General features: G+C 40.3%; 2 protein-coding genes across 2 annotated transcripts in view; one reads left to right on the top strand and one right to left on the bottom strand.

Moving 5' to 3' along the window:
- The window catches only part of cyth4b (cytohesin 4b), a 12,232-nt gene extending 10,722 nt beyond the window's left edge, over nt 1-1,510 (bottom strand). The window contains exon 1 of the mRNA XM_038979329.1: nt 1,341-1,510. Coding sequence (XP_038835257.1) covers nt 1,341-1,359 — 19 coding nt within the window. The 5' untranslated portion in view covers nt 1,360-1,510. The remainder of the gene's footprint in view (nt 1-1,340) is intronic.
- A 749-nt stretch (nt 1,511-2,259) lies between these two features.
- Nucleotides 2,260-23,875, top strand: LOC120032580 (ras-related C3 botulinum toxin substrate 2-like). Its single transcript, XM_038978723.1, has 7 exons — nt 2,260-2,418; nt 8,356-8,427; nt 8,579-8,696; nt 8,919-8,981; nt 21,599-21,758; nt 22,481-22,614; nt 23,338-23,875. Exons 1-6 carry the CDS (start codon nt 2,384-2,386, stop codon nt 22,609-22,611), a joined length of 579 nt encoding a protein of 192 aa, XP_038834651.1. The 5' UTR covers nt 2,260-2,383; the 3' UTR covers nt 22,612-22,614; nt 23,338-23,875.
- Nucleotides 23,876-24,363: the final 488 nt, after the last annotated feature.

Raw genomic sequence — 24,363 nt, 5'->3', positions numbered from 1 at the left:
ACAAGCCGTTCAGATACACCACACAGGCATCCCATCACATTGTGTTTCCACTCTCTCTTTCACAACCCTTCATCCCACAACTGTCTGTCTCTACTCCTCCCTGATGAGCTCTCGGCTACTAACTTTGTGCGTGGTATGCAAATGCATGCGCTACTGTGTTAAATTAATAGTGAATGTGGTATTGCCCAGTTTAGTTATAGTAGGCTAGATATTTATACACACGATGTTCCGGTGTTTTCTATATGTTGGTGAAGCTGTGAAAGTAATGCATTAGGAGGAATATAAAATAAGTCTAACCAAACTTTTGTAAGTCTAACCAAACTCACGTTGTTTATATTCATCCAAGCATGTCAACCATGAGCCAGAGTATTTTTGTGGGGGGATGTAACCGTGTGTGTGTGTGTGTGTGTGTGTGTGTGTGTGTGTGTGTGTGTGTGTGTGTGTGTGTGTGTGTGTGTGTGTGTGTGTGTGTAGTCATGCGTCCATGCGAACCAGAGAAGGGTGTGGGCCCTAACTTAAGAGGTTAAAGGAAAATATCAACAAGCAGCAGTTTTGGTTAGTTAGTGTTATATACGGGCTATTATACTGCTGTTAAACAGCTAACCACTAGTTCTCTGTTCTACACCCTTCCTACAGCCTGTAATATGACTCGAAACACACACACTGACATGACCAAAATGATATTTAGCTTCAAAATAATCTGTGTAACTCCATGAAATTAAGTTTTTGGATAACATATTTACGTTATATCTTACAAAGCATTTTAACAAGAAATGCAATTTAGCTACATAATAACCGTTTTGTATCTCAAGGAAATGAAGTTTGGAGATGCCATATTTATGTAATGATTTCAAATGTCGCCTATCCTAACACATAATAAAACAAGCCAGGTCCCAGACACGTCTGTGCTTTGGCCAACTCACGGCTATAGCATGGCAATGAGTGACAAGGACTTGGTATGATAGCACAGACAGACTGTCGCTCAGGCTACAATAAATCCTCCATCCTTTTAGGTGTCATGACAACTGAGCATGAAGTAGTCGTTCATTCATAAAGGTGTCACCATTCCCCTTTCTGTCATGGTCATTTCACAGTGTTTCGAAACAGGAGGGATGTCAGTGGAAAGGAAGGATATGAAATAGTTCCTCTTGCAAGACCATGAAAACGTACACTAATTTGTAGAAAATCTGTTACAATAATGTTATAAACAGGTAGGGTAATTCAAGATAATAATGTCTACCACTATGATTACCTTTGGTAGCAATGCTTCTATTCACAGGTGAGAATAACATTTTAGACTCTGAATTGAAATGCAATAACAACTTAAAAAGTGAATTTACCCATTTGGCAATCGGTCATTGGCACACGGGAGAAACGGTCAAACTCGGTAGCCTACGCACCCTATAGACTACAGGTATTTAAACATGACAAAGTAACAAACCGGTGTCGTCCATGCAAACTCCACAGCTCGATAATGTAAAGTGACAGTCAAGATTATCTTGTTGCAACACACCCCCTCTCTCTCCCGTCACATTATAGGCTCGAGGCTGAAGATCAACGTTGTCAGAACAGAAGTGGACGTTTCCGCAATGATGTAGCAACTGCCTCAATGTAGATTTATGTTACAGTTTACTGTAAAGAATTGTTTTACTTGAAAACTAAACGATTTTTATAATCAAACAAAATGACGAGTAGGCTATTGTATTGTGTGTAATGTATAAATAGACTTTCACGAAGTGGTTATCGACACGTTGAACAGAATTAACCAATAACAGACTGAAGGGATAAAAACGGTTCCTCCTGGATAAATTGCAACAAAACGCCCTCTAGTGTTTTTAAATTAACATTACAGTTCAGTCAACAGGCCCAAAAGTTATTTATAGATTAGCAAGTTATTGTCATTGAAAGAGTCAGTGATGATGATGATGATGATTATTATTATACATTTGAAAGTGTATGATGTATATTTCAAACATATCTTACATTTCAATGTGTGATGGCAGGCTATCTTTACTGTGTGTGTGTGGGGGGGGGGGGGGGTCTGTGTATGTGTGTTTGTGCATGCTGCAACAGTGAAAGAGAGAGAGAGAGAGAGAAAGAGAGACAGAGCAAGAGAGAATGAGAGACAGAGCGAGAGAGAGAGAATGAGAGACAGAGCGAGAGAGAGAGAGAAAGAGAGCAGGAGAGAGAGAGAGAGGAAGAGAAAGAGAGAGAGGAAGAGAAAGCGAGAGATCACTCAGTAATCGAGAGAGAGATAGAGGTGAGTGCTGTAGCAACTTCCTGCTGTTGCATGAGGCGTTGAATTGCAGTTATTTTCTCTCTGTCTGAAACTCTCACAGACTGTTACACAGAGAGAAGCGGGAGCTGACTCAGGCTAAGCAGGATGCAGGCTATCAAATGTGTTGTTGTGGGAGATGGGTAAGTGTTTTTCATTTTATTTTATCACATGATATCTTAGTGCTCTGATTTAGTCATTGGTTCAATGAGCGATCGAACCCTAAATTAGTTTTATTGACCTCTCAGTATATGAAGCCAAGAGTGGAAGTGTGTTGATGTCTTCACTTTCTCTGTTCTGGGTGACTTCAAGTTCTTCTCTTTCTGTTCTCTTTTTACATCTATAGAAATACACGTACAGATCAGTTCATTCACAAATCATGTAACAGATTATGAACCTGAGTCTGTTGAGAGACCCAGAGGTTTGTTGATACTACTAATCAGGTGTATCCGAAGATAAAGAGTTCAAATAGCTTCCACAGTCAGTGCAGTTCCCTACTACTCATTACTTAATTCATCATTAGTTACACACAACTATCTTTCATCCAGCTTCAATGAATCTGAAGCCCAAAGCCAACTTCAATGGAGTGGCACGGCAGAATAGAGCACTATGTAACATGGGACAGTCTTGGCTGTGAATAGGAGAAACCAACACAGTCATAGCAGCTGTATAGTACACGCCAGGACATGCATTTCAAATGCTGGCATGTAAGAGTATCACTGGGACAGTGTCCCAAATGGCACCTAATTCCCTATGTAGTGCACTACTTTTCACCAGAGCCCCTGGGCCTTGTTCAAAAGTAAGGCACTATATAAGGAAGAGGATGCCATTTGTGTCCTATCAGACCTGGTTTACTAGGATACAGAGAGATGATGAGGTAGAGGTCCTATTGTTAGGAGAGGAGTGTGTCCTATCAGACCTGGTTTACTAGGACACTGAGAGCTGATGAGCTAGAGGTCCTATTGTTAGGAGAGGAGGGTGTCCTATCAGACCTGGTTTACTAGGATACTGAGAGCTGATGAGGTAGAGGTCCTATTGTTAGGAGAGGAGTGTGTCCTATCAGACCTGGTTTACTAGGACACTGAGAGCTGATGAGGTAGAGGTCCTATTGTTAGGAGAGGAGTGTGTCCTATCAGACCTGGTTTACTAGGACACTGAGAGATGATGAGGTAGAGGTCCTATTGTTAGGAGAGGAGGGTGTCCTATCAGACCTGGTTTACTAGGACACTGAGAGATGATGAGGTAGAGGTCCTATTGTTAGGAGAGGAGGGTGTCCTATCAGACCTGGTTTACTAGGACACTGAGAGATGATGAGGTAGAGGTCCTATTGTTAGGAGAGGAGAGTGTCTTATCAGACCTGGTTTACTAGGACACTGAGAGCTGATGAGGTAGAGGTCCTATTGTTAGGAGAGGGGTGTGTCCTATCAGACCTGGTTTACTAGGACACTGAGAGATGATGAGGTAGAGGTCCTATTGTTAGGAGAGGAGGGTGTCCTATCAGACCTGGTTTACTAGGATACTGAGAGCTGATGAGGTAGTCATATTGTTAGGAGAGGAGGGTGTCCTATCAGACCTGGTTTACTAGGACACTGAGAGATGATGAGGTAGAGGTCCTATTGTTAGGAGAGGACTGTGTCCTATCAGACCTGGTTTACTAGGACACTGAGAGATGATGAGGTAGAGGTCCTATTGTTAGGAGAGGAGTGTGTCCTATCAGACCTGGTTTACTAGTACTGAGAGCTGATGAGGTAGAGGTCCTATTGTTAGGAGAGGAGGGTGTCCTATCAGACCTGGTTTACTAGGACACTGAGAGCTGATGATGTAGAGGTCCTATTGTTAGGAGAGGACTGTGTCCTATCAGACCTGGTTTACTAGGACTGAGAGCTGATGAGGTAGATGTCCTATTGTTAGGAGAGGACTGTGTCCTATCATACCTGGTTTACTAGGACACTGAGAGATGATGAGGTAGAGGTCCTATTGTTAGGAGAGGAGTGTGTCCTATCAGACCTGGTTTACTAGGACACTGAGAGATGATGAGGTAGAGGTCCTATTGTTAGGAGAGGAGGGTGTCCTATCAGACCTGGTTTACTAGGACACTGAGAGATGATGAGGTAGAGGTCCTATTGTTAGGAGAGGGGTGTGTCCTATCAGACCTGGTTTACTAGGACACTGAGAACTGATGAGGTAGATATCCTATTGTTAGGAGAGGACTGTGTCCTATCATACCTGGTTTACTAGGACACTGAGAGATGATGAGGTAGAGGTCCTATTGTTAGGAGAGGACTGTGTCCTATCAGACCTGGTTTACTAGGACACTGAGAGATGATGAGGTAGAGGTCCTATTGTTAGGAGAGGAGATTGTCCTATCAGACCTGGTTTACTAGGACACTGAGAATGATGAGGTAGAGGTCCTATTGTTAGGAGAGGAGAGTGTCCTATCAGACCTGGTTTACTAGGACTGAGAGCTGATGAGGTAGAGGTCCTATTGTTAGGAGAGGACTGTGTCCTATCAGACCTGGTTTACTAGGACACTGAGAGATGATGAGGTAGAGGTCCTGTTGTTAGGAGAGGAGTGTGTCCTATCAGACCTTGTTTACTAGGACACTGAGAGATGATGAGGTAGAGGTCCTATTGTTAGGAGAGGGGTGTGTCCAATCAGACCTGGTTTACTAGGACACTGAGAGCTGATGAGGTAGAGGTCCTATTGTTAGGAGAGGAGGGTGTCCTATCAGAACTGGTTTACTAGGATACTGAGAGCTGATGAGGTAGAGGTCCTATTGTTAGGAGAGGACTGTGTCCTATCAGACCTGGTTTACTAGGACACTGAGAGATGATGAGGTAGAGGTCCTATTGTTAGGAGAGGAGAGTGTCCTATCAGACCTGGTTTACTAGGACACTGAGAGATGATGAGGTAGAGGTCCTATTGTTAGGAGAGGACTGTGTCCTATCAGACCTGGTTTACTAGGACACTGAGAGCTGATGAGGTAGAGGTCCTATTGTTAGGAGAGGACTGTGTCCTATCAGACCTGGTTTACTAGGACTGAGAGCTGATGAGGTAGAGGTCCTATTGTTAGGAGAGGAGAGTGTCCTATCAGACCTGGTTTACTAGGACACTGAGAGATGATGAGGTAGAGGTCCTATTGTTAGGAGAGGGTAACATGGCCTTACAGAGAGGGGAGTGTTATTGTTGTCATATTCATTGTGTCATGAAGTACATCAGTTATACAAAGATGAGGGGACATCATTGTCCAGACAGTTATTGTCTGTGTACCAAATTACACCCTATTCCCGATGGGGCGCTGGTCAAAAGTAGTGCACTAAGTAGGGAATAGGGTGCCATTTGGGACGTGGAGAGTGTAAACAACCTGTTTTCAGTGTACACAGAGAGAGAGAGAGAGAGAGAGAGAGAGAGATGGGGGATGAGAGAGAGTGAAAGAGAGAGAGAAAGAGAGAGAGAAAGAGAGCGCACCATTACCAGACATCTAGTAAGATAGTCAGAAAAACAGAATGAAAGTGAGATAAATACCAAAAAGGATCTATTTCCTGTTTTTCAGTGCTGACTGACAGTTTTAATCAGGGCTTGTGTTCACAAAGTGTCTCAGAGTAGGAGTGCTGATCTAGAATCTGTTTAGGCTTTGAGATCACAAAGAACGAGACATGGGGGACCTGATCCTAGATCAGCACACCTCGTCTGAGATGCTGTGTGAATACAGGCCCGGTTCCCATTGGCACATTTTGTCAGCATCATTTTCACAAGCCCCCTGCTTGTAACATTAGCTCTATATGTTTCAGTATTGTATGTGTATCACGCTTAGAAGTTTTATAATATGCCAATAGTATGCAGACATTTGCCCCACAGCCTCTGTCTCTTAAACAAGTGTTTTTGGTGAAGGAGGAAGGAGGTTATGGTAAAACCCAGACAGACTCATCACTCTCTAAAACACAAGCTGGCTTCCTGTAAACCATGTGACTTACTCTGGTTGCCGTGGTTATGAGCCCTTGTCAACCTCTGTGACCTCTGTGAGTAGCACGCTGGATATGAGTGTTTGTAAAAATGACACAAATGGAAATATTGAATACGAAACACACTGAAAAATGACAGAGTATTTGTGTTAGTTTATTTTCTCATGTTTAATGTGATGAAGAAGCAGGTTGTTTTCAATGAGGAAGAAGATAGACAGAGAGATAGAGACCTGTAGTCATCATACTAGAAGGCTATGCTACGTCTTCTTCAACAACGGTTCAGTGGAAAAACAAGATGTCCGCCGATGAGAAAGATGATAGACTTGGCTTAAGTTGGCTATATGAGGTTCACGTATTACTCAACACACTGATGTAGTTCTAACCCAAGTCATGATGTTGATGAAGTTGACACATGACAGGACACGTTGGGGAAATGGAATGTGATTGGTTGATTCCCCGTGAAATATGCTTACTTGTTGTTTATGGCCAAACCCAGCTTCCTTTGTTCAGAGTGGAGTCGTTTGATTGAGCTGTTAGATATGGAACAGAGCCTTGAAAATGCTTCGATGTTTTCATTGTCTATTTCATGTGTTTAAACGGTGTAGGGAACCCACTGGGCACAGACGTCATTTCAACGTCTAGTTTGGATTTACATTTGGTTGATTTGTCAACTAATGTGAACTCAACATGAAATCAACAAAAATGTCATCATGTCATTGGATTTAGGTTCAAAGTTGACGACTTGTTGCAAATTCAATCAGTTTTGTACGTTGATTCAATGTCATCACGTCTTTTTTTCCTGAACTGACACGAAAACAACGTTGATTCAACCAGTGTCTTCACAGTGGGACGTTGCATTTCCCCACTAATGGTAAAGGTTATAGCTGTTTAAATGACCATTGAGTCCTATTGAAAACGTTGATGTGTATTTTCCCTGTGTGTTTCAGAGCTGTTTAAATGACCATTGAGTCCTATTGAAAACGTTGATGTGTATTGTCCCTGTGTGTTTCAGAGCTGTTTAAATGACCACTGAGTCCTATTGAAAACGTTGATGTGTATTATCCCTGTGTGTTTCAGAGCTGTTTAAATGACCACTGAGTCCTATTGAAAACGTTGATGTGTATTGTCCCTGTGTGTTTCAGAGCTGTTTAAATGACCACTGAGTCCTATTGAAAACATTGATGTGTATTGTCCCTGTGTGTTTCAGAGCTGTTTAAATGACCACTGAGTCCTATTGAAAATGTTGATGTGTATTGTCCCTGTGTGTTTCAGAGCTGTTTAAATGACCATTGAGTCCTATTGAAAACGTTGATGTGTATTGTCCCTGTGTGTTTCAGAGCTGTTTAAATGACCACTGAGTCCTATTGAAAACGTTGATGTGTATTGTCCCTGTGTGTTTCAGAGCTGTTTAAATGACCACTGAGTCCTATTGAAAACGTTGATGTGTATTGTCCCTGTGTGTTTCAGAGCTGTTTAAATGACCATTGAGTCCTATTGAAAACGTTGATGTGTATTGTCCCTGTGTGTTTCAGAGCTGTTTAAATGACCACTGAGTCCTATTGAAAACGTTGATGTGTATTGTCCCTGTGTGTTTCAGAGCTGTTTAAATGACCACTGAGTCCTATTGAAAACGTTGATGTGTATTGTCCCTGTGTGTTTCAGAGCTGTTTAAATGACCACTGAGTCCTATTGAAAACGTTGATGTGTATTGTCCCTGTGTGTTTCAGAGCTGTTTAAATGACCATTGAGTCCTATTGAAAACGTTGATGTGTATTGTCCCTGTGTGTTTCAGAGCTGTTTAAATGACCATTGAGTCCTATTGAAAACGTTGATGTGTATTGTCCCTGTGTGTTTCAGAGCTGTTTAAATGACCATTGAGTCCTATTGAAAACGTTGATGTGTATTGTCCCTGTGTGTTTCAGAGCTGTTTAAATGACCATTGAGTCCTATTGAAAACGTTGATGTGTATTGTCCCTGTGTGTTTCAGAGCTGTTTAAATGACCATTGAGTCCTATTGAAAACATTGATGTGTATTGTCCCTGTGTGTTTCAGAGCTGTTTAAATGACCACTGAGTCCTATTGAAAACATTGATGTGTGTTGTCCCTGTGTGTTTCAGAGCTGTGGGGAAAACATGTCTTCTCATCAGCTACACAACCAACGCTTTCCCTGGAGAATACATCCCTACCGTGTGAGTACACACACACACACACACACACACACACACACACACACACACACACACACACACACACACACACACACACACACACACACACACACACACACACACACTTGATATGTACAGTACACTAGAAAGGTGTGTGTGTTCTCTCCCTCAGCTTTGATAACTACTCAGCCAATGTGATGGTGGACAGTAAGCCAGTCAACCTGGGTCTCTGGGATACAGCAGGACAGGAGGACTATGACAGACTGAGACCACTGTCCTACCCACAGACGGTACACACACACACACACACACACACACACACACACACACACACACACACACACACACACACACACACACACACACATGTATTTATATATAATACACACACACAAACCTAATTGAGTCTGGTGTCCTGTGTTAATGCCTAGAGCTTGATCTCTCTCTCTCTCTCTCTCTCTCTCTCTCTCTCTCTCTCTCTCTCTCTCTCTCTCTTTCTCTCTCTCTCTCAGGACGTGTTCCTCATCTGTTTCTCTCTGGTGAGCCCAGCCTCCTACGAGAACGTCAGAGCCAAGGTGATCCTCTCTAGATTCTACCTGTATCTCTCACATTCAGGGTTGGCGTTGTGAAATTCAATCATTCATTCATTGAAATTTCCCAATTATTTTCTGTGATGCCTTTTCAACATGTTAATTGGTCATTTGATATTCAGCTTGCAGAATTGACTGAACCGAAGTTGAGTTAAGTCCCATAATTCATAAAGCTGTATTGAGGTGAATTGAATTGAGCCCTAATGGAAATGTCAGTTAGTATTCAAAGAGCATGTCCTACTATTGACCACTAGATGGCGGTGTGTCCCCACACTGTCAGAGGGACTGTTTGCTCCTACTGTGTCGATCCTTCTCTCCTCTGTCACACTCCTCTAGTCCAATGAAAGCACTTTGGATATTTTTAAACATCTTTTCATTATTATTTTCAAGATCTTTTCATTGTTTCTACATAGTCTATTCAGCGTTGAGACAGAACAGTGTGGGTGTGAAATGCAACAGCCGTCATCACTTGGGAACAAGGACCTTGACTTTTTTATTTGAGATATTTTTTCTTCTTTTATTGGTTTCCACATATTAAAGCTAGAATCCTTAGTTGCTACATCCTTTTTTTGGCTTATAAATTACTAATATTTAGCTATTGATTGTTGAAGAATATACCTTATGAATGCCTCATGAGCTTAGATTAACTGTCGTACCCCATCAGAACCCAAAATATAAGCTTGTTTTACTCAAATGTAAACTAATACTGTATAGCCTCAAAACATGTTTAAAATGATACATTTGATATCATGGATGGTCAGTCCTTGCATCCTTAGCTCTGTCTATGAATTTGAGAATAGTTACATTTCTCCGGCCCCTTACCGTAGTTTTTTAGCAAAACAGGGGCGTTTTTTTATTATTTCGATTAAGAATTGTAGCTTTAATGATGCAACATAACAAAACAATAATTTCCTTCTTCAGGTGGAGAGAGGGTGGTGGTGTGACATAAATTCTCAAATAGGACTTATTTCATGCTGCAATAAGCCATGAACATATTGATAGTAAGCCTCCATAGTGAGGGAGCCCACCCCTCCCCCGGAGACCCCTCCCCACTCTGTCTCCCAACCAGACGATGAAGGTGTTAAATATCTATTAGATGTCAGGTGCATTGGGTCAGGGACGGAGCAGAGGGCCACACGGGGATCGGTCCCCCGGGAGAAGGCCAGGCAGCCCCAATGTTCAGAAATTAATTATAATATTAAACAATAGTTGTTTATTCATTTTAACACATTCTGTAGTGTTCAAATACAAAGACTAACACATAATCATGTCATATGACAGCAATGTTTGAAATGGTCTCTGAAGTGAGGCCTCTCCACCCCCTCCCCAGAGACCCACTCCCAGGCCGCTCCACCCCCTCCCCAGAGACCCACTCCCAGGCCGCTCCAGCCCCTCCCCAGAGACCCACTCCCAGGCCGCTCCACCCCCTCCCCAGAGACCCACTCCCAGGCCACTCCATCCCCTCCCCAGAGACCCACTCCCAGGCCGCTCCACCCCCTCCCCAGAGACCCACTCCCAGGCCACTCCATCCCCTCCCCGGAGACCCACTCCCAGGCCACTCCACCCCAGAGACCCACTCCCAGGCCGCTCCACACCCTCCCCAGAGACGCACTCCCAGGCCGCTCCATCCCCTCCCCAGAGACGCACAGAGAGATGCCCCTCACATTGTCTGTCTGATTTAAGGGATAAAGTATAAAGTATAAATAAATCAATGGTAATATGAGACAAAGACATCAGAACACATTTATTTCATGTAACAACGGAGATGTAGCAACACCTGGGTCTATGTTACCAATCAACAATGATGTTTCCTCCCAAAGGACATACTAGTTCAGTCTAAGTATAACAGACAGGCCTCCCAAGTAGTGTAAAGGGGTCTGTTTCTAGACCGTGTCCATCTCGCTACTAATAACCAAAATGAAAGCTAGACAGTTAGGGAGCATCGAAAATTCCTAAAACGATGAATAAAGGACTATTTTTTCCAAATGTTGACAGTGATTAAATGTTACCGATTTTCAGCGTGGCCCTCCCTCTGGCCCTCGTGGAGGAGCGATTGAGACCCCCGGGTCAAAATGAGTTTAACTGCCCTGATGTAGTGTGTGATGGAGCACTACAGTTGTTCCAGTAAGAGGAACCATCTGACCAGCACGGTAACACATGCAACAACATCACACTTTGTTGTGCATAACCTTGTCATGGCTGGAGTTAAGGTGAAGAGAACCTCTAGGGGGCAGAGTTCCCTAGTCATCCCCAAACATCTGACAGAGTATGGTCTATATGTAACCGGTATGGTTTGATCATGGGACACGACTAGAACCTGGGCAGTAAAGTGGCTGGTCCCCCTGGCAGCGGTCACAGGTGGAGTCCATGTCAGGGTGCATGTAGATAGTCTATACTTGGTCTAGTGCATATGCATAGTTTTAATTGATTGAGACGATGTGTTGCACAGATAGCGTAGAAGTGATGTCTCAATGACACACACATTCACATTCTCACATTCTATTGAGTAGAATCCAAAGTACAGCCTTTTAGTCTCTTCTTATCTGAAGAGACTCTTCAGAACACTCCATTTGGATCTGGCTTTTAAGACATATCTAGTCTTGTTTGTAAGGATTGTATTCAATAGCTAGCCCACACTACACAATCCACTAATGTTAATTCTGTTGCCCCTTCACTCTCTTCTCCATCCAATGCCCAAAGTATTTTTGCGTTTTCTGTTTCTCCTTGCTGTTTTACTTCTGTCACCATGGCGACCGGGTCCCTATACCGCAAATGTTGTTCTATGCCGATACTAGATTATCACAGAGTGTTGCTATGGGTCACAACATGATGGAATGATGCTTTCCCCTTTGTGTTGAGCTTCTATCCATATGCTCAAGTGTGTTTGTTTGTGTGTGTACCCACATACAGTATATTTATCATAGGACACAGTGTACCCACATACAGTATATTTATCATAGGACACAGTGTACCCACATACAGTATATCTATCATCGTACACAGTGTACCCACATACAGTATATTTATCATCGGACACAGTATACCCACATACAGTAAATTTATCATAGGACACAGTGTACCAAACACATACAGTATATTTATCATAGGACACAGTGTACCCACATACAGTATATTTATCATAGGACACAGTGTACCCACATACAGTATATTTATCATGGGACACAGTGTACCGACATACAGTATATTTATCATAGGACACAGTGTACATACATACAGTATATCTATCATAGGACACAGTGTACCAACATACAGTATATTTATCATAGGACACAGTGTACCCACATACAGTATATCTATCATCGTACACAGTGTACCCACATACAGTATATTTATCATAGGACACAGTGTACCCACATACAGTATATTTATCATAGGACACAGTGTACCCACATACAGTATATTTATCATAGGACACAGTGTACCCACATACAGTATATCTATCATCGTACACAGTGTACCCACATACAGTATATTTATCATAGGACACAGTGTACCCACATACAGTATATTTATCATAGGACACAGTGTACCCACATACAGTATATTTATCATAGGACACTGTGTACCAACATACAGTATATTTATCATAGGACACAGTGTACCAACATACAGTATATTTATCATAGGACACTGTGTACCGACATACAGTATATTTATCATAGGACACCGTGTACCCACATACAGTATATTTATCATAGGGCACAGTGTACATACAGTATATTTATCATAGGACACAGTGTACCGACATACAGTATATTTATCATAGGACACAGTGTACCCACATACAGTATATTTATCATAGGACACAGTGTACCCACATACAGTATATTTATCATAGGACACAGTGTACCAACATACAGTATATTTATCATAGGACACTGTGTACCAACATACAGTATATTTATCATAGGACACAGTATACCCACATACAGTATATTTATCAGGACACAGTGTACCCACATACAGTATATTTATCATAGGACACAGTGTACCAACATACAGTATATTTATCATAGGACACTGTGTACCAACATACAGTATATTTATCATAGGACACAGTGTACCCACATACAGTATATTTATCATAGGACACAGTGTACCCACATACAGTATATTTATCATAGGACACAGTGTACCAACATACAGTATATTTATCATAGGACACAGTGTACCCACATACAGTATATTTATCATAGGACACAGTGTACCGACATACAGTATATTTATCATAGGACACAGTGTACCCACATACAGTATATTTATCATAGGACACAGTGTACCGACATACAGTATATTTATCATAGGACACAGTGTACCCACATACAGTATATTTATCATAGGACACAGTGTACCGACATACAGTATATTTATCATAGGACACAGTGTACCCACATACAGTATATTTATCATAGGACACAGTGTACCCACATACAGTATATTTATCATAGGACACAGTGTACCCACATACAGTATATTTATCATAGGACACAGTGTACCGACATACAGTATATTTATCATAGGACACAGTGTACCCACATACAGTATATTTATCATAGGACACAGTGTACCGACATACAGTATATTTATCATAGGACACAGTGTACCAACATACAGTATATTTATCATAGTACACAGTGTACCCACATACAGTATATTTATCATAGGACACAGTGTACCCACATACAGTATATTATCATAGGACACAGTGTACCCACATACAGTATATTTATCATAGGACACAGTGTACCCACATACAGTATATTTATCATAGGACACAGTGTACCGACATACAGTATATTTATCATAGGACACAGTGTACCGACATACAGTATATTTATCATAGGACACAGTGTACCCACATACAGTATATTTATCATAGGACACAGTGTACCCACATACAGTATATTTATCATAGGACACAGTGTACCCACATACAGTATATTTATCATAGGACACAGTGTACCCACATACAGTATATTTATCATAGGACACAGTGTACCCACATACAGTATATTTATCATAGGACACAGTGTACCCACATACAGTATATTTATCATAGGACACTGTGTACCAACATACAGTATATTTATCATAGGACACAGTGTACCCACATACAGTATATTTATCATAGGACACAGTGTACCCACATACAGTATATTTATCATAGGACACAGTGTACCCACATACAGTATATTTATCATAGGACACAGTGTACCCACATACAGTATATTTATCATAGGACACAGTGTACCGACATACAGTATATTTATCATAGGACACTGTGTACCGACATACAGTATATTTATCATAGGACACTGTGTACCGACATACAGTATATTTATCATAGGACACAGTGTACCCACATACAGTATATTTATCATAGGACACTGTGTACCGACATACAGTATATTTATCATAGGACACAGTGTACATACAGTATATTTATCATAGGACACAGTGTACCCACATACAGTATATCTATCATAGGACACAGTGTACCGACATACAGTATATTTATCATAGGACACAGTGTACATACATACAGTATATTTATCATAGGACACAGTGTACCGACATACAGTATATTTATCATAGGACACAGTGTACCCACATACAGTATATTTATCATAGGACACAGTGTATCCACATACAGTATATTTATCATAGGACACTGTGTACCGACATACAGTATATTTATCATAGGACACAGTGTACATACATACAGTATATTTATCATAGGACACAGTGTACCGACATACAGTATATTTATCATAGGACACAGTGTACCCACATACAGTATATTTATCATAGGACACAGTGTATCCACATACAGTATATTTATCATAGGACACTGTGTACCGACATACAGTACATTTATCATAGGACACAGTGTACCCACATACAGTATATTTATCATAGGACACAGTGTACCCACATACAGTATATTTATCATAGGACACAGTGTACCCACATACAGTATATTTATCATAGGACACAGTGTACACACATACAGTATATTTATCATAGGACACAGTGTACCGACATACAGTATATTTATCATAGGACACAGTGTACATACATACAGTATATTTATCATAGGACACAGTGTACCGACATACAGTATATTTTTACATAGGACACAGTGTACCCACATACAGTATATTTATCATAGGACACAGTGTATCCACATACAGTATATTTATCATAGGACACTGTGTACCGACATACAGTATATTTATCATAGGACACAGTGTACCCACATACAGTATATTTATCATAGGACACAGTGTACCCACATACAGTATATTTATCATAGGACACAGTGTACCCACATACAGTATATTTATCATAGGACACAGTGTACACACATACAGTATATTTATCATAGGACACAGTGTACCCACATACAGTATATTTATCATAGGACACTGTGTACCGACATACAGTATATTTATCATAGGACACAGTGTACCCACATACAGTATATTTATCATAGGACACTGTGTACCGACATACAGTATATTTATCATAGGACACAGTGTACCCACATACAGTATATTTATCATAGGACACAGTGTACCAAACACATACAGTATATTTATCATAGGACACAGTGTACCCACATACAGTATATTTATCATAGGACACTGTGTACCAACATACAGTATATTTATCATAGGACACAGTGTACCCACATACAGTATATTTATCATAGGACACAGTGTACCCACATACAGTATATTTATCATAGGACACAGTGTACCCACATACAGTATATTTATCATAGGACACAGTGTACCCACATACAGTATATTTATCATAGGACACAGTGTACCGACATACAGTATATTTATCATAGGACACTGTGTACCGACATACAGTATATTTATCATAGGACACTGTGTACCGACATACAGTATATTTATCATAGGACACAGTGTACCCACATACAGTATATTTATCATAGGACACTGTGTACCGACATACAGTATATTTATCATAGGACACAGTGTACATACAGTATATTTATCATAGGACACAGTGTACCCACATACAGTATATCTATCATAGGACACAGTGTACCGACATACAGTATATTTATCATAGGACACAGTGTACATACATACAGTATATTTATCATAGGACACAGTGTACCGACATACAGTATATTTATCATAGGACACAGTGTACCCACATACAGTATATTTATCATAGGACACAGTGTATCCACATACAGTATATTTATCATAGGACACTGTGTACCGACATACAGTATATTTATCATAGGACACAGTGTACCCACATACAGTATATTTATCATAGGACACAGTGTACCCACATACAGTATATTTATCATAGGACACAGTGTACCCACATACAGTATATTTATCATAGGACACAGTGTACACACATACAGTATATTTATCATAGGACACAGTGTACCGACATACAGTATATTTATCATAGGACACAGTGTACATACATACAGTATATTTATCATAGGACACAGTGTACCGACATACAGTATATTTTTACATAGGACACAGTGTACCCACATACAGTATATTTATCATAGGACACAGTGTATCCACATACAGTATATTTATCATAGGACACTGTGTACCGACATACAGTATATTTATCATAGGACACAGTGTACCCACATACAGTATATTTATCATAGGACACAGTGTACCCACATACAGTATATTTATCATAGGACACAGTGTACCCACATACAGTATATTTATCATAGGACACAGTGTACACACATACAGTATATTTATCATAGGACACAGTGTACCCACATACAGTATATTTATCATAGGACACTGTGTACCCACATACAGTATATTTATCATAGGACACAGTGTACCCACATACAGTATATTTATCATAGGACACTGTGTACCGACATACAGTATATTTATCATAGGACACAGTGTACCCACATACAGTATATTTATCATAGGACACAGTGTACATACAGTATATTTATCATAGGACACAGTGTACATACAGTATATTTATCATAGGACACAGTGTATCCACATACAGTATATTTATCATAGGACACAGTGTACCCACATACAGTATATTTATCATAGGACACTGTGTACCGACATACAGTATATTTATCATAGGACACTGTGTACCCACATACAGTATATTTATCATAGGACACTGTGTACCGACATACAGTATATTTATCATAGGACACAGTGTACCGACATACAGTATATTTATCATAGGACACAGTGTACCCACATACAGTATATTTATCATAGGACACTGTGTACCGACATACAGTATATTTATCATAGGACACAGTGTACCCACATACAGTATATTTATCATAGGACACAGTGTACCCACATACAGTATATTTATCATAGGACACAGTGTACCGACATACAGTATATTTATCATAGGACACAGTGTACCCACATACAGTATATTTATCATAGGACACTGTGTACCGACATACAGTATATTTATCATAGGACACAGTGTACCCACATACAGTATATTTATCATAGGACACAGTGTACCCACATACAGTATATTTATCATAGGACACAGTGTACCGACATACAGTATATTTATCATAGGACACAATGTACCCACATACAGTATATTTATCATAGGACACAGTGTACCCACATACAGTATATTTATCATAGGACACTGTGTACCGACATACAGTATATTTATCATAGGACACTGTGTACCGACATACAGTATATTTATCATTGGACACAGTGTACCCACATACAGTATATTTATCATAGGACACAGTGTACATACAGTATATTTATCATAGGACACAGTGTACATACAGTATATTTATCATAGGACACAGTGTACCGACATACAGTATATTTATCATAGGACACTGTGTACCGACATACAGTATATTTATCATAGGACACAGTGTACCGACATACAGTATATTTATCATAGGACACAGTGTACCGACATACAGTATATTTATCATAGGACACTGTGTACCCACATACAGTATATTTATCATAGGACACAGTGTACCCACATACAGTATATTTATCATAGGACACAGTGTACCCACATACAGTATATTTATCATAGGACACAGTGTACCGACATACAGTATATTTATCATAGGACACTGTGTACCGACATACAGTATATTTATCATTGGACACAGTGTACCCACATACAGTATATTTATCATAGGACACAGTGTACATACAGTATATTTATCATAGGACACAGTGTACATACAGTATATTTATCATAGGACACAGTGTACCGACATACAGTATATTAATCATAGGACACAGTGTACCGACATACAGTATATTTATCATAGGACACAGTGTACCGACATACAGTATATTTATCATAGGACACAGTGTACCGACATACAGTATATTTATCATAGGACACTGTGTACCCACATACAGTATATTTATCATAGGACACAGTGTACCCACATACAGTATATTTATCATAGGACACAGTGTACCCACATACAGTATATTTATCATAGGACACAGTGTACCGACATACAGTATATTTATCATAGGACACAGTGTACCGACATACAGTATATTTATCATAGGACACAGTGTACATACAGTATATTTATCATAGGACACAGTGTACCGACATACAGTATATTTATCATAGGACACAGTGTACCGACATACAGTATATTTATCATAGGACACTGTGTACCGACATACAGTATATTTATCATAGGACACAGTGTACATACAGTATATTTATCATAGGACACAGTGTACCCACATACAGTATATTTATCATAGGACACAGTGTACCCACATACAGTATATTTATCATAGGACACAGTGTACCAACATACAGTATATTTATCATAGGACACAGTGTATCCACATACAGTATATTTATCATAGGACACAGTGTACCAACATACAGTATATTTATCATAGGACACAGTGTACATACAGTATATTTATCATAGGACACAGTGTACATACAGTATATTTATCATAGGACACAGTGTACCCACATACAGTATATTTATCATAGGACACAGTGTACCAACATACAGTATATTTATCATAGGACACAGTGTACATACAGTATATTTATCATAGGACACAGTGTACATACATACAGTATATTTATCATAGGACACAGTGTACCAACATACAGTATATTTATCATAGGACACAGTGTACCAACATACAGTATATTTATCATAGGACACAGTGTACCAACATACAGTATATTTATCATAGGACACAGTGTACCCACATACAGTATATTTATCATAGGACACAGTGTACCCACATACAGTATATTTATCATAGGACACAGTGTACCCACATACAGTATATTCATCATAGGACACAGTGTACATACAGTATATTCATCATCGGACACAGTGTACCCACATACAGTATATTCATCATCGGACACAGTGTACCCACATACAGTATATTTATCATAGGACACAGTGTACCCACATACAGTATATTTATCATAGGACACAGTGTACTCACATACAGTATATTTATCATAGGACACAGTGTATCAACATACAGTATATTTATCATCGTACACAGTGTACCGACATACAGTATATTTATCATAGGACACAGTGTACATACAGTATATTTATCATAGGACACAGTGTACATACAGTATATTTATCATAGGACACAGTGTACCCACATACAGTATATTTATCATAGGACACTGTGTACCCACATACAGTATATTTATCATAGGACACTGTGTACCAACATACAGTATATTTATCATAGGACACAGTGTATCCACATACAGTATATTTATCATAGGACACAGTGTACCCACATACAGTATATTTATCATAGGACACTGTGTACCGACATACAGTATATTTATCATAGGACACAGTGTACCCACATACAGTATATTTATCATAGGACACAGTGTACCCACATACAGTATATTTATCATAGGACACAGTGTACTCACATACAGTATATTTATCATAGGACACAGTGTACCCACATACAGTATATTTATCATAGGACACAGTGTACCCACATACAGTATATTTATCATAGGACACAGTGTATCCACATACAGTATATTTATCATAGGACACTGTGTACCAACATACAGTATATTTATCATAGGACACAGTGTACCCACATACAGTATATTTATCATAGGACACAGTGTACCCACATACAGTATATTTATCATAGGACACAGTGTACCCACATACAGTATATTTATCATAGTACACAGTGTACCCACATACAGTATATTTATCATAGGACACAGTGTACCCACATACAGTATATTTATCATAGGACACAGTGTACCCACATACAGTATATTTATCATAGTACACAGTGTACCCACATACAGTATATTTATCATAGGACACAGTGTACCCACATACAGTATATTTATCATAGGACACAGTGTACCAAACACATACAGTATATTTATCATAGGACACAGTGTACCCACATACAGTATATTTATCATAGGACACAGTGTATCCACATACAGTATATTTATCATAGGACACAGTGTACCCACATACAGTATATTTATCATCGGACACAGTGTACCCACATACAGTATATTTATCATAGGACACAGTGTACATACAGTATATTTATCATGGGACACAGTATACCCACATACAGTATATTTATCATCGGACACAGTATACCCACATACAGTAAATTTATCATAGGACACAGTGTACCAAACACATACAGTATATTTATCATAGGACACAGTGTACCCACATACAGCATATTTATCATAGGACACAGTGTACCCACATACAGTATATTTATCATAGGACACAGTGTATCAACATACAGTATATTTATCATCGGACACAGTGTACCCACATACAGTATATTTATCATAGGACACAGTGTATCAACATACAGTATATTTATCATCGGACACAGTGTACCCACATACAGTATATTTATCATCGGACACAGTATACCCACATACAGTAAATTTATCATAGGACACAGTGTACCAAACACATACAGTATATTTATCATAGGACACAGTGTACCCACATACAGTATATTTATCATAGGACACAGTGTACCAACATACAGTATATTTATCATAGGACACAGTGTACCCACATACAGTATATTTATCATAGGACACAGTGTACCAACATACAGTATATTTATCATAGGACACAGTGTACCAAACACAAGCACACAATGATTCCACACGGGACGAGACCCATAATCATCTGCGCAATACACGCGAGACGAAAGCCAAAACAAGAGCACAGGTACTCACACGGCCAACGGACATGGGAACAATAATCGACAGGACAATGGTGAACAAAGGGCACACTTATACAATTACTAATCAAATGGAATACCGGCCAGGTGTGTGTAATGACAGTTCTGGAGGGATACGTGACAGTCTCTCTCTCTCTCTCTCTCTCTCTCTCTGTGTATCCAGAGGTGAGGATGACTGGTGGCTAAGAGTAGATAATAAAATATTTCTTCCTCCATTTCTCTCTCTCCTCCTCCACCCCCCTTATCTCTCTCTTTCTTTAGTGGTACCCAGAGGTGCGTCACCACTGCCCGTCAACCCCAATCATCCTAGTGGGTACTAAGCTGGATCTGAGGGACGAGAAGGAGACCATCGAAAAGCTCAAAGAGAAGAAACTGGCCCCCATCACCTACCCACAAGGCCTAGCGCTGGCCAAGGACGTTGGTAGGTCATTGCATATAATAATCCATTGCTTTTTATGATGATGGAATTGAATTTTGTAAAGTACTCTAAAGTACTTTGTGTTAACAGCTGACGTAAATAGGGTTTTATAAAATACAGTACATTTGATTGATTGACATTTTGTTTTCCAAGTGTTCTATGACTAGTATTAAATGAGAGGAGCTGAACCTTTTTATTCAGACAGCATCTCCTCAGATTCATATCTGAGATGAATGTTTACACGAAGTTCCTATCTGGGTTGTCTGCATGTACACAGTTCTCCCTCTCCCTCTCTCCATGGGAAACATATGTTTATATTGCCAAAGCATGGGAAGTAGATAATAAACAAAAGTAAAACAAACAACAAAAATGAACAGTTAACATTACACTCACAGAAGTTCCAAAATAATAAGGACATTTCAAATGTCATATTATGTCGATATACAGTGTTGTAACGATGTGCAAATAGTTAAAGTACAAAAGGGAAAATAAGTAAACATAGATATGGGTTGTATTTACAATGGTGTTTGTTCTTCACTGGTTGCCCTTTTCTTGTGGCAACAGGTCACAAATATTGCTGCTGTGATGGCACACTGTGGAATTTCTCTCTCTCTCTCTCTCTGTCTCCTGCTTCCCCTCCCTCCCTCCCTCCTCATTCTCTATCTATCTATCTATCTATCTATCTTCCTCTCTCCCCCACCCTCCCACCCTCCCTCCCTCCCCAGACTCTGTGAAGTACCTGGAGTGTTCTGCTCTGACCCAGCGTGGCCTGAAGACAGTGTTTGACGAGGCTATCAGGGCAGTACTCTGCCCACAGCCAACCAAGGTCGGGAAGAAGAAATGTCTACTGCTCTAACAGGTGAGAGGGAGGCAGGGAGGGAGAGAGGGTGAGGGGGAAGAAGGGAGAACGAGAGGTAGGGAGGGAAGGAGGAAGAGGGAGGGAAGGAGGTAGGGATGGGGGAGGGAGAGAGAGGGAGGGGGAAGAAGGGAGAACGAGAGGTAGGGAGGGAAGGAGGAAGAGGGAGGGAAGGAGGCAGGGAGGGAGAGAGAGAGGGGGAGGGGGAAGAAGGGAGAACGAGAGGTAGGGAGGGAAGGAGGAAGAGGGAGGGATGGGGAGGGAGAGAGGGGGAGGGGGAAGAAGGGAGAACGAGAGGTAGGGAGGGAAGGAGGAAGAGGGAGGGAAGGAGGCAGGGAGGGAGAGAGGGGGAGGGGGAAGAAGGGAGAACGAGAGGTAGGGAGGGAAGGAGGAGAGGGAGGGAAGGAGGCAGGGAGGGAGAGAGGGGGAGGGGGAAGAAGGGAGAACGAGAGGTAGGGAGGGAAGGAGGAAGAGGGAGGGATGGGGGAGGGAGAGAGAGTGAGAGGCAGGGCCTCTGCCCACAGCCCACCAAGGTTAGGAAGAAGTGATGCCTAGTTCTCTAACTGATGAGAGAGATGGAGGGAGGGAGCGAGGTCGAGGGAGAGATAGAGGTTTGGAATCTCTGAAAACAAAGACGGCTATAGTGGTGGATAGGAGGGTGAGAAAGCTAGAGATCCTGAAGTATGTCTACATTATTCTCTCCATCTGTTGTTGTTGTTCCTCTAGATGCAGCTAAGAGTGAAAACGGACAACGAACAAACCAGGGAGCAAGATGTTAACTTGAAAAGGCCTTTTAGTTGTACTGTGCTACACAAAAAAAGATTGACTTATGAAAGCCTACATGGTTAAATAAATCTGAAATACTATAATTAAGTGATGTTAATTATATTACGAAGGTCTCTGATGTGTGCTTGTTTGCTACGGGTCTGTAATGTATGATATAGGTACACAATATTCATCATCTGAATAATATACTGTAATATTTTCCCCTCGACTGTGAAGGTGGTATTTGACCTTGATATAAGTGCGTACCACATGGCACCCTATTCCCTATGTGCACTTCTGACCAGAGCCCTAGTGCACCACATAGGGAATTGGGTGTTAATTGGGACACACCAGAAATTGTGTTGGTATACAATTCAACTCAATTTGCAAACACTGCCATGATCATCATCATTATTATGAGTTGTAGTTTGATGAAGCCATCTGTCCAATGTGTCTTGATCTGTTTCCAACCACTATATAAAGGACTGTTTATCTGTAATATCAATCTGGATTAATTGTGTTAATTAATTGATGGTAATGGGTTAGGGTTAGGGTTATTCATGCATTGCAATGAGGTCAAGAGAGAGAGAGAGAGAGAGAGAGAGAGAGAGAGAGAGAGAGAGAGAGAGATCCAGAGTAAGTGATACGGTATTGTAACGATCGTCGTCATATTCCTCCTCCTCGGTGAGGAGTACATAATGATGTGAATACATAATGATTTATTAAAACAAACGACGAAACACGAAAACAAACACTTGGAAGGAATTACAAAATAACAAAACAACGTAGACTGACCTGAACATGCAAACTACATATAACGAAGCACGCATGAACTGGAAAGAACGAACGAACGAGACGAGACAGTACCGTGTGGTGCAATAAACACAGACACAGCGACAATCACCCACAAACAAACAGTGAGAACAACCTACCTTAATATGACTCTCAATCAGAGGAAACGTCAAACACCTGCCTCTAATTGAGAGC

Source organism: Salvelinus namaycush, chromosome 39, assembly GCF_016432855.1.
Source record: "Salvelinus namaycush isolate Seneca chromosome 39, SaNama_1.0, whole genome shotgun sequence".
NCBI classification, from domain to species: Eukaryota; Metazoa; Chordata; class Actinopteri; order Salmoniformes; family Salmonidae; genus Salvelinus; species Salvelinus namaycush.
Note: the sequence above shows the minus strand (reverse complement) of the source record. Positions and strands in the feature narration are given on the sequence as shown.

Bases quoted from the DNA above. Each gene is read 5' to 3' on its own strand.
- LOC120032580 (XM_038978723.1), top strand. From the start codon at position 2,384: ATGCAGGCTATCAAATGTGTTGTTGTGGGAGATGG. The intron at 8,428-8,578 runs GTGAGTACACAC...TCTCTCCCTCAG, and splicing joins GGAGAATACATCCCTACCGT to CTTTGATAACTACTCAGCCA. The intron at 8,697-8,918 runs GTACACACACAC...TCTCTCTCTCAG, and splicing joins CACTGTCCTACCCACAGACG to GACGTGTTCCTCATCTGTTT.